Source organism: Physcomitrium patens, chromosome 9 (genome assembly GCF_059467195.1).
Source record: "Physcomitrium patens ecotype Gransden chromosome 9, ASM5946719v1, whole genome shotgun sequence".
NCBI lineage: Eukaryota > Viridiplantae > Streptophyta > Bryopsida > Funariales > Funariaceae > Physcomitrium > Physcomitrium patens.
The window spans coordinates 14,270,522-14,281,389 of record NC_143418.1 but is presented as its reverse complement, the minus strand read 5'-3'; the positions used below and the strand labels follow the sequence as shown (position 1 = coordinate 14,281,389).

At 45.4% G+C, this 10,868-nt stretch overlaps 2 protein-coding genes across 3 annotated transcripts; both read right to left on the bottom strand.

Annotated features, from left to right (window-relative positions):
* Window positions 1-830: 830 nt before the first annotated feature.
* Window positions 831-4,823, bottom strand: LOC112286605 (F-box/kelch-repeat protein At5g15710). Of its 2 annotated transcripts, none has more exons than XR_016504858.1 (3): window positions 3,895-4,823; window positions 1,502-3,399; window positions 831-1,213 (listed from the first exon to the last, which is right to left on the bottom strand). XR_016504858.1 is itself a non-coding variant. In XM_073536205.2 (3 exons), exons 1-2 carry the CDS (start codon window positions 4,184-4,186, stop codon window positions 1,715-1,717), a joined length of 1,977 nt encoding a protein of 658 aa, XP_073392306.1. In that variant the 5' UTR covers window positions 4,187-4,620; the 3' UTR covers window positions 1,004-1,213; window positions 1,687-1,714. The 2 variants fall into 2 exon arrangements, 1 of the variants encoding a protein (XP_073392306.1); XM_073536205.2 differs by having other exon boundaries at window positions 1,004-1,213; window positions 1,687-3,399; window positions 3,895-4,620.
* A 740-nt stretch (window positions 4,824-5,563) lies between these two features.
* On the bottom strand, window positions 5,564-10,295 carry LOC112286606 (rhamnogalacturonan I rhamnosyltransferase 1). Its single transcript, XM_024528633.3, has 9 exons — window positions 9,619-10,295; window positions 8,362-8,503; window positions 8,105-8,172; window positions 7,843-7,931; window positions 7,495-7,666; window positions 7,099-7,385; window positions 6,784-6,988; window positions 6,475-6,632; window positions 5,564-6,352 (listed from the first exon to the last, which is right to left on the bottom strand). The coding sequence occupies exons 1-9, from the start codon at window positions 9,694-9,696 to the stop codon at window positions 6,073-6,075; spliced, it is 1,479 nt and encodes a 492-aa protein (XP_024384401.1). The 5' UTR covers window positions 9,697-10,295; the 3' UTR covers window positions 5,564-6,072.
* Window positions 10,296-10,868: the final 573 nt, after the last annotated feature.

Here is a 10,868-nt window from a genome sequence, read left to right as displayed (position 1 = left end):
AGTAATTAGGGAAAACGGATTTGTGCTAGAACGGGAGGATTCACTTTCAAATTCATGTCGGTGGTTACTGCCAAGTAGTCCGAGAAGGAAAATCATCTGTTTGGGTCTTTCCATCACTTCAATACTGGTTTCAGCTCGTGCAAAGCAGTGTATTTGTTTGTGATGGCCGATGACGATCCGGGATTCGGCAGCGCTCAGGGTATTCTGAGTGGATGCCAACCACGATCGAAAGCTCTATTATGATGAATTCATCGGTTGTGCAGCATGCCCACCGAATCATATTGTACCGACACGGATCTTGTTACAGAAGAGAGGTTGGCCGAAAATTCCACATTCCATTCGCACTCGATGGTCATCATTTCTCATTTCTGTTATTTATATTACTTCCACGTCAGCAAAGCCTCTACAGCAACTGAGTTGGCATACCAATTGAACATGTTGTATGATAATTCCAAGGCCTTCTGAAAAGTAACCCTAAACAGAGATTCCTGTTTCATCAAAGGAATTTCAACATATCCTCGAAGTGAAGAGGGGCGGAATATAGTAGCTACTTCCTGAGAACGACTTCAATACATTCAAAGAATCAAGTATGCAGATTGAAATAAATCTTATACAAAGAAATCAATCCTCGTTAATTGAAATGAAGCATTTTTATTATAAACAAGGTTAGAAAGATGATCGATCGGCACATCACATATTTGCAGCAAGCAGTCAGAGAAACAACCACGCTCACACACGTCCAAGTGCATCCAAAGAACTCGTGCAAATCAACACAGAATATCAGGAAGCAAACAACACCTAACTCACTCTGGCTTTTCACACGAAGGATATACAGCAGATTGCAAATCCACTATTTGATACAGAAAATTGTGAACCATATCCACTGTTGGACCTCATGATGGCTTGTATGCCCATATATTACGCACAACTCGGTTTCTTAATCATCCAGCATAGCTAACACAGGATAGCGAAGAAAAAACACGGATCTAGTGGACAAAACGGGTATTTGAGTACGATCATCGAGCCAAAGGTTTTGATCAGAATCAGGCGGCATCACTGGACAAACTGGCAGCACCATTGAGGCTGATAGAAAAAGGTGCATTTTGCGGTCCATCCATTGCGTAACTCCAGGTTTGTGAAGTTTTACCACACTAGAAATTCCCTAGCCACAAATTAAAGATCCTTCAACCGGGAAGCACTGTGCTCTGTGATCCTACAATATTACAACGGAAATAGGCATTAGTAGAGAACGCAAGGTTGTAAAAAGGACTATCAAAATCTCGTTGCTGTGCGAAAGCATGCTGTATTGCAAGACTCTTGAACATTGAAATGAGCGAATATTTTAAACATTTAGCAAACAAATGGCTAACCGGATTAGTGTATGACTAACTTTGACGTCATAGAATATTGACGTTAAGTAGGTACGAGAAGTCAAAGGGATGCATATTTACTGATGTACATATAAAGAATGCAGGATAAGAAAACAATATTGCCAGCATACCTCAATAAGAAGAAGTAAAAAAAGAAGAATGATAATTAAAGTAAAGCCCCGACATCTGAAACAGTAGTAAATATCCTGATTCAAAAATGCCACAGCTACTTGGCAATATCTTGCGTTTGCCCAATGTAAAGCTGAAATCGACCAAAACTCTTCATGGAAGAAAGAGTGAGGAGCATTTGAGTCACCCTTGACAGAAGATACATAAGAGGCTCGTCAAACCAGTCCGTCCAGTCTTGGCTCAAACGGCAATACGTGGTCGTAATGATACCCAGGGCCATTGGGTAGCCATTGCCAGACTTTCTGGGACAAGTCATACATGAGTGCCCGTGAGCTCAGAAAATAAATAACGCTCCCTAACCCTCGGCATCGGAAATGTGTGGGACGTGTCCACTCTTTACAAAACTCCTCCAAGAGTGCCGGTGGCATGGTCACCACCTCTACCCACTCACCACCAGTTTCTTTCTCCCGAAGCTCCCAGAGCCGAATTGCTTTAGGTTTAGCAAAATGGCTGTCTTCGGATATCCTTCCAACAATCAAAAGAGAGCCTTGGCACTCCACTAGCGAAGGAGGCGCCTGGAAATTCAACAGCATGGCAGACCGGATTTCCTCCCTCCAGGACTGTTGCCCAATGTCATACGCATGAAGAATCAACGTCACAGGCCAACCCCTGGTTGCGGAGAGATTGTAGAAAAGCCCGTTGCAATAAACCAAGCGATGGCTTGTGAAGGAGCCCAAAGCCCTGCCTGTGATTTCCCAAGACCCAGTTGCGGATTCATATACCTCCGTGTTAGACACAAGGTCTTGCCTCGACTGTGTCCCCACGACGACAATTTTGTAATGCCGTGTAACTTTGTCCACCACCATCCCGAGGAGATGCACACGCTTTATGTATAGCATGCTAGGTAAATGTTTCCACTGCGTGGTCAGGGGATTACAAACACAAACAACAGCCAGGCGGTTCGTATATGCCGCAGAACATAGAAGCCCTCCAGCTGACGCCAAGGTGTACATCTTGGAGAGATATTGAGGAACAGGAACAGTGTGCCAGATCCCCAAGGAAGGGCTGTACGCCATCGCCACCATCTCAGAGGGGTGTTTCACATGAATGGAAAACAGCCAGAGTTGCTGAGAGACGACGGTGGACCAGAGCTCAAGAAAAGGATTTGTCTTCAAGAGAGTGTTCCAACGCTTGCACACAGAGCGAAACCGGAAGAAGCTAGGGACTGGGAGACAAGCAAGAGTCCTGTCAATCAAGTCCTCCGGTAGCCCACTCCAGATGCGGTCTTGCAGTGGCATAAGCGCCAGTCGCTCTTCCTCGCGTCGCTTCTTTAGCAAATCCGCCACAATGCGAATGCTAGTGTCGGAGTACAAAGATGCCACATCGATTTGCACAGACAGCGCTTTGTCGCTGAATTCATCCACCACTCGGTTGTTCCATTCCTTGCGTAAGTTGATCATGTCATCGGCAAGAGCCTTGTCTGCCTCGTCCTCGGTAATCATCGCACTCGGAAAGCATGAATTCACTTTCTCCTCTAGCACGGCTGGAGCACACGCCAAACAATCCATATAGTAGTCAAGCTCGGCCTGATTTGTCTTTATAAGCAGATCCAACATGCCACTCTTGTAATCATGGAGGATTGCTCTGGCGCTTCCTGTAGCAGTCGTAAGACTCTGCGGCATGCCGAGGATAATTACAGGCTCAGCTGCCAAATCCTTGGGGAAACTTCTCTCGGTTCGATGCTCACAAAGAATGCGGAGGCATTCTGCCGTTCGAAGGTAGAGTTCGTACTGCTCCCTGAAGTTTACAAGGGTTTCTTCCAAAAGAGCAGACAAAATTGCCAATGGTCTTTCTATCGCATGGTTCACGCCCTGATCAGAACAGCCATCCCTATCGATATCTGATTGCCATACAATAGACTCATTGCAATTACTAAGAATTTCAAGTGCAGAATTTAAGAGAGAGAGAAGCAATATTAGCCATCATTATAGAAGAAATCATATTTTCTTCTGTCAGACTTTACATATACTTCTTTTTGCAGGAATCTCCTGACACTCTGTAAAGAGATGCTGAACAAAGTTTGATTCACGAACATAATTCAATGAATTCAAGTGTCCAAAGGGACGGGCAAAGCAGGGAATCATTCAACTAGCAACATGAAAAAAGACACCCATCACACACATGAATCTCACAAACCTACAACCAAAGCAATAATTACAGGCAAGAGATAAAAAAAACATCCCATGCAGAACAACCTCAACCTCACTAAGTTTTACATCCACAAAGATTAAGACAAAATGAAGGTAGGAGGAGACACCGCTGAGGAAGCGAGGTAATATAACAAGGAAATGCCGCAACCTCAAGACAGACAAGAGGGAAATACAACCACACTGACCATCGAGTTTGTAAGACGGGGACAAAGGATGCGACGTCTCTTCCGACATCATCTCCACATCAAGAAGCTTAGCGGCTGCAGCTGCGGAAGAAGCCAGCGGCCCTGCAACGCTGGAGCTCGACTCGCCCTTCTCCAGCCTAACAATCCTGACCCCTCCTCGCTCACGCTTCTCTGCGAAGTTGTCACCATATCTGGAATCCTTTTTCATGGTGAGCCACTCCTCCGCCCTTACAACCACCGCTTCATGCGACACAATGAGGAAGGGGAGACTGCTTCCCGCCCTGGATCCCATGGCTCCCCACCCTTGCCGTCCTCTTTCACCTCTTGATCCTCCACCCACTGCCTACAACCCGCTTCCCAGCATGAAGTCCTTCCCTCAAAAACTCCTCTCTCCTACGTCCCTGCTCTCATTCTCCTCCATTCTTCAAATCGACACCAGCCCAGTCTTCACTACCGATCATTCCACTGCCCGTCATCCTCAAAAATCCATATCCAATGCCAACCAAATCAAATCACTAACAAACCCCTTCCACGATGCTGCGACAATACTGAATCCCCTTCCCACACAATTAAACCACCACAAGAACTCTTTTCTTCATCTCGTTCATCTGCTTCTCTCGCAACCCAACTCCACCATGGCCATCGACATCGTCAGACACGATCTTGCTAACTCACACAAGACCAACCGGACTGACGGTATGCGAAAAGAACCGAACAGCAACAAAACAAAATGCGTCAGCAGTCTGACATCAAATCCTCTCCCATCGATTACTGGCAGTCCCCGCCAGTGCCACCAACGCACCTCTCACGCTCACTCCACCCCTTGGGTCCACCCTGCCCTGGCATCCAGAAATTTTCCAGTTTGCGATGGCAAGCGTCTCCCTGTCCCTGACGCACATCGTCACCGTGTTTTGGCTCCCTGTGTACAGATTCCTCTTGGTTTGACAGCGTGCCTGAAATTAGCCTTTCCGTAGTCTCACCCAACTCCACAGCGCCAAACAATTTAGCTAGTTCCACCATTCCCATTCCTCGGGCGAGGACTCTCTAAAGTCATATTGGAGTGATTACAGAGCGTGTTAGGGCGGATCCAATTTAGTTTTCACGATTGTGTTTTTTGTGGGTAGCATCCTAATCGCAGGTATTACCTTCATGCACTAAACTAATGCTACCCAGTTGCTTCGCAGATGAGTGGAATGACCGCGGGATGTAGTGAGGGTTGCACGTGATACATTTGATAAGTGAAGCAAACTATAGCGTCTGTGCATTTGTATTTCGAGTTCAACCTATGGGTATAGAATTTCGGCGTGGTAATCAAGGCCGATCTAATTTATCCTTTCACTAAGCATGTTCAACCGAGAGACAAGCAGTATCGAAAGTGATGTGGATTTTACGTCGGAGGTCGTATCGGCAAAAAACGTACACTAGATTCTGGAACGGGCCACACTTGCGCATGTTAGTAATGCAGAGAAATTGTGGCGTTGACACCCGGTTAGTTGATGCTTTATCAAACCGAAGATGAAACAAAACTGCTAATCTAAAAATTATGGCAAATTTAGAGAAAATATGGACCTATGTAAGCATCTTTTAAGGGGGAACCAGTCCAGAGTTGAGAGATTCAAAACAAATCCTGCTGATCCAAGCCATGCGTTTAGACCACTGTAACAAGATGGGCTTTCAACCACAGCGGAATTTTGGAGTAGAATAATAATACTTCAATACAAATCTCTCAGCAGATCCAACTTAGAGCTCAACACTCTGCCAGCGCTTGAAATTATACACGAAAACATGCCTACTGAAAAGAAGAAAAAAAAAACAAAAGCATAATTACGCGCGTATCACATTTCTAATCCTCATCTGAGCAACCTCATTAAATTCTGCGTAAATCCGCAAAAGTCTAAGTATCACAATAAGATAGAAAAGGCATGATTATAACTCCGTGTGCGAGTAATCCACATGCTTATCCAAGAATCTTGACTGTCACCTGAAATTAATGAGTGGCAAGCGACACAAAGAACATGTCCATGAAAGAACTCTTAGCGCAGCATGAAGATTGGTGGACTCAATCGAGAACTAGCTATAAATCAATCTCTACAACATACGACATGACCTCCCAAGGAAAAACAGAATGAAGGAAGAACCCTCAGAGGATCCAGGATAAGGAAAGCAGGGGTATGACTTTCAGGAGAAAGAATGGACAGGGTGTGGCAACCGTTTGCGAGAGGCGAAGGGTACATCGGGGGCACACAGACATTCTTGCGGGTTAGCATAGAAGTAGTCTTCTTCTTTGGGGAATCCTGGATTCTGACGCCTTGTGAAAGGTGTGCCAGTGCGCTCTTCGTGGGCTTCCCTGAGCCCCAAAGAGAACTCGCCCATGGTAATTGTACCGTTCTTTAGTTGATCGATCTGCTCTACAATAGCCTTCCTGTTGAGTAGGATTGTCTTCTTGTAACCCAAGTATCTGCAGAAAAATATGAATAAAAATTAAGAGACAAAATTCGACTTCTGAGTTGACCGGTCACCCAACCCATAATACGGACGAAATCTTGAAAAAGTGTTCATTGATTGAAGATGAAGTTGTACCTTCTATGACCTTCCACAACTTTTGCCATATTGCCATAATAAGTAGGAATGAACACATCGCTAGCTATAGAGACGAAGTAGTCGAGAGCGGCCATTTGGGACGACCGGTTCCTAAAAGGAACCAGCTCAGCGTCTGAAAGCAACTTCTCCTTTCTCACCTACACAGAAAGTCAATAACTTGGTCAAACGCAGTGCAAACAATGTCTCTAGAGGTGCACCTCCTTTCTCAGGGACAGAAGACAGGCCAAGCGAAACTTGTAAGAAGTTTCTGTAAGAAGATGAATAGGATTGGGGAGGTTAGAAGTGTACAATGTTGGGAAAAGCTTCATGAAGTGCAGCCATTCGTTTGCTTCCACCGTAAATATTACCAGCTGCAATGTACAACTGGGTATCCCGTCCATAGCCAAGCCCCTTTAGCACCAAAGTTGTTTCTTCGGGTGTCAGGGGGCACAGACCCATCTTCCGGCTCGCGTCCGAGTCAATGTCCTTAACTTTCCACCAGTTTACAGAGTGCCTACAAAAAATGAGAATCTACCAGGATTAGGATACAAGATACAGCTTTATTCAATGACGGTCAAAAAACCTCACAAAATATGAAGCGAAAAAATCAGAGATGAAACAAACCTCAGGCTTGTGAGTTCCTCAGCTTCTTCCTTGGTGCAGCCTTCGGCACACCCTGAGAACGACAGCATGTCCATTTCATAGCGTAAGTGTAAAACAAGAAATGGGCCCCGCGCGCGAAGCATTTTCACCAATTTCCGGCCCAGTTTTTCAATATTTGAAGTGAATCTTAAGGCGTGGAAGTCCACATAGCAACGCAGTCGTTGAGTCTCTAAAGAGGCAGAATTGACTAGCCTAGTGTCCGTTTTATTGAAATGCACCACAGTGTGCGTTTGGATCAGCGGCAATATCTGCAACATCCTCTCAACTCATTTAAAAAACACATAATATATATGGTATTCAACAGAAAATGATATAAAAATAAGCATTACAAGTGTGACGTAACACGTCAAAACTTACATAGTTCACATAATAAGACTCGTTCGACCAGCTCCCTGGGTGCAGATAATACTTTGTCAACTTCTTATCCTGAATCTTGTCTGTGACAGACTTTGGAAGCTCCTTGATTACACGAACAGAGCTTTTCAACGAGGAAATGAAATGATCCGTATCAAAAATATCCCCAAAATCACTGCAAACAGGCGCGTAGAAGGCACGGAATCAGACTGCAGTAATTCATCTCAAGGCCTCAGTGAAACCAATAAGAATAAACATACATGCTAACACTATGGTAGTCTATCCATCTGTGGATCAAGGCAAAATTGAGCATCACTAAAAGCATTACGCATAGAGGAAGAAGGGGAGTACCTGGGATCTCCCCACAAAGAACTCTTGTCCAGTTCAGGTACAACTAATGTCACATTCATAAGCTTAGCTATTGCAACCATGTCGCAGATCTGTTTCAAGTTCAACAAATAGCAGTCAACAACAAACTAAAATCTTGCAACTTCAGATTCTGAAACCTGAAATGTCAATCCAGATGGATGCCAAATGCTCAAAACCAGTTTAGTCCCCAAAGGCATCATTGAAAAGAAAGTTACTACAGGAAACCGTAACAAAGATTTCTTACCCCAGCTCGCATTTGGTTGAGCCCACCATTGGTTGAAACCTCAAGGTAACCGTTGCTATCAGAAAACCCTGTTGCCCACCATTTAACTCTTCAATGTTCATGAAATTAACTGAAAAAGGAGCTAAACCTCTATGTCCTAACGAATCACAGCATAAAATATTGTCTTAGTCTGGAATGGGAATTGCCGATGCTCATGCTTGCCAGGGACGGAGAAAATTAGACCATCTAAAAGTTATGAGATGCGAAATGAACTTCACCATTTGGACCTCCTGAGTTTGGAGCTGTCACTATACATGAAGGCCAGTTGTTTCGAAGAACCTTTGGTTGCCAAAAATCTCCTAGAGTGGTAAGCTGCACCACGCATGTGCAGAGCAGGATACTTGTACTCAACAAGAGTATCTGCAATGCCAAAAGACGTTGCAAGATTTGAATGATCTTTGCCATGGAAATAATCCAAAAACAAACGTGCGAATGCCAAATTTCAACACTCCAGAACAGTTGCCAGAGCAGTTCACTAAGAAAATAGCAACAATGGCAAGATGCAATAATTTCCACAACAGTTCACTAAATCAAATAGCGAACTTGACCCGCTACTTGGGTTCGCATAATAGTACTCGTATCTCTTTTATCACGTTTTCAGCTAAAATTACTACTGACTTCCAAATTGAGGGGCATTGTGTATACTTAGAAAAGATAAATGAGTGGCTAGAGGACTCCCAATCCATTTTCTGCACTCCAAAAATGTATGTACGTGAATGCTTATTCTCACTGCCAGTCCAAATGTACTAATAACGCAATCTCAAAAGCATTTCAGAACAACGTAACAACCAGTAACTTAGCTGGAGATTAGCTCAAGACGAGCTGCACTGCAGATCTGGCTACCTTAACAAGGCTAGACCATCGCTTTCAAAGGAAATGCGGTTACTAATTGTGAAAAAATCCCAACGCACTACCAATCCCTCATTTTTTGGTCTAGACTAAGGAACCTCCTCTTCACTGTAACTGGAAAACACCGCAACCTTGTGCGCACAGCCCTCGGACACCCAAATGACACCTTTTAGATATTGAGATTGCGAGCATACGCGCATGAAATAAGATCAATTTCAGGCCAGATCATCGGCATTGCAAATTGTCCTTCTTATAGCAAAGCACGTTTGCCTCAAGGCTGGGTTCGTTCAAAAAAGTCTATCGTTTGCATCGTGGCTCTATTAGGGATAGGGTAAGCACTCTAGTTGCATCGTTCATCTCCCAAATCTTAAACAAGACGTCAAGCCCTGCAATCCGTCACTGCAAACTGCCGTGAGATTTCGCTTCATCGTTTTCACATCTCTCAACCAATCCATCCCATCTCATCCCTCTCGAATCGAGCAACCGTCATTCCACTCGTGTATTCCAAATGAGACCCAAATGTAGTGACGCCATCTCGAAACCCACAAACCCAACTTTCCTCCGGCAGGAAGGTTACGCGCATCGTTTGATGAATAACGGCGCGGGTGGGCTATGGCGAACCATACCTTGGACACCGAAGGGCTGAACCGCGTGACTCGACTGACTATGCACTGCGTCTCTTTCCTCCTGCTTGTGGTCACCATTCTTCATTCTGCCCCTCGCATCCACCGACCCCGCCCACAGACAACCAGACCCACGCCCTGGCCACATCCACCCCCCTAAACACTCATCTCACACAATCGCACCAACGCGCCATGAACCATCACGCCCCCGCTCTACCACTGCAGCAGCGCAACCAGTCAACTCAACATTCCTGCAAAGCAAAGGAGCCCGAGCAGCTAACAGACGCGCCTCGAATCACAACGGAGAGCCTGGATCGAGGCAATCCAGATGATGAGGCAGGGCAATACGGCGACGATATGAAAGCAGATGCAGATGCACAGTTGTGCATTGTTGTGGCGTCAGTGATAATGTTTCAGCGGCCAGCTGCAGCCACGATCATCGCCAGCGAGTGCGCGGAGGAGAGGAAGCTTTTAGCCCTGTGCCCGAGGAGAGGAGGGCTCTCTCATCCCCTCCTTCCCTTCCTTCCCTCACTGCCTCGACCTCGGCGTCGGTCTCGATTCCCTGCGCAGCCGTCTGCCCTCGCAGCTTTGCGCCACAAGAGCACTTCGCGGCGTCGTCGCGCAACCACTGATCGATCTAGCCATGGAAGGACAGAAGCATCGAAGCAACGAAGGAAAGAAGAAAAAAAAGCATAAAAAACACAAAAACAAAAACCAAAAAAGCCAGCCAGCCAGCGCCGAGCAGCAATGGGAACCTCCCCCCGCCTCCCGCCTCTAGCCTCTGCCGCGCGTCTGCGTCACGTCAAACGGTGAATTTTAGAGACATCTTTTTGGGTGAAATTCGGTTTTGGGTTCATCCGAAGATTCTCGCATGCTTGCGAGAGGTGGATTCGCGGTTTGTTTGTTTGTGTGGTCACGTGGATCATGCTGACTCAGCTCCCCTGCTCCTTCAAAATCTTACGTGGCAGTTGTTATGGAAGAAGGAACAGTCAAGTTCGTGTTTCCAGAACGTTTCTTTGTCTTCCACTCTGTTTACTTCAATATGTCTTCTCGGCTTGAAGTTGCAATTTTATTTTTTTATTGTTTAAATGGGTCTTCTTTCTCTATTTTTTCTGGTGTATGACTATGTGCTAATGTTGGGGCTTTGTCCTCAAGAGGAGAATTTGATTTGTACCATCTTGAGGTGGTGTGGACATACAGAATTGATTTGGTGGAGCTTATGGGATCCTAGTCGTTTGAATCACTTCACTTGT

What these genes read in the sequence shown, in the direction of transcription:
- LOC112286605 (XM_073536205.2), bottom strand. Translation starts at nt 4,186, where the DNA reads ATGGGATCCAGGGCGGGAAGCAGTCTCCCCTTCCTCATTGTGTCGCAT. An exon ending in CCCGTCTTACAAACTCGATG is followed by an intron (nt 3,400 to 3,894) that starts GTCAGTGTGGTT and finishes TATGGCAATCAG; the next exon opens with ATATCGATAGGGATGGCTGT.
- LOC112286606 (XM_024528633.3), bottom strand. Translation starts at nt 9,696, where the DNA reads ATGGTGACCACAAGCAGGAGGAAAGAGACGCAGTGCATAGTCAGTCGA. An exon ending in AAACTCAGGAGGTCCAAATG is followed by an intron (nt 8,173 to 8,361) that starts GTGAAGTTCATT and finishes GGTGGGCAACAG; the next exon opens with GGTTTTCTGATAGCAACGGT. An exon ending in GTTGTGGAAGGTCATAGAAG is followed by an intron (nt 6,353 to 6,474) that starts GTACAACTTCAT and finishes ATTTTTCTGCAG; the next exon opens with ATACTTGGGTTACAAGAAGA.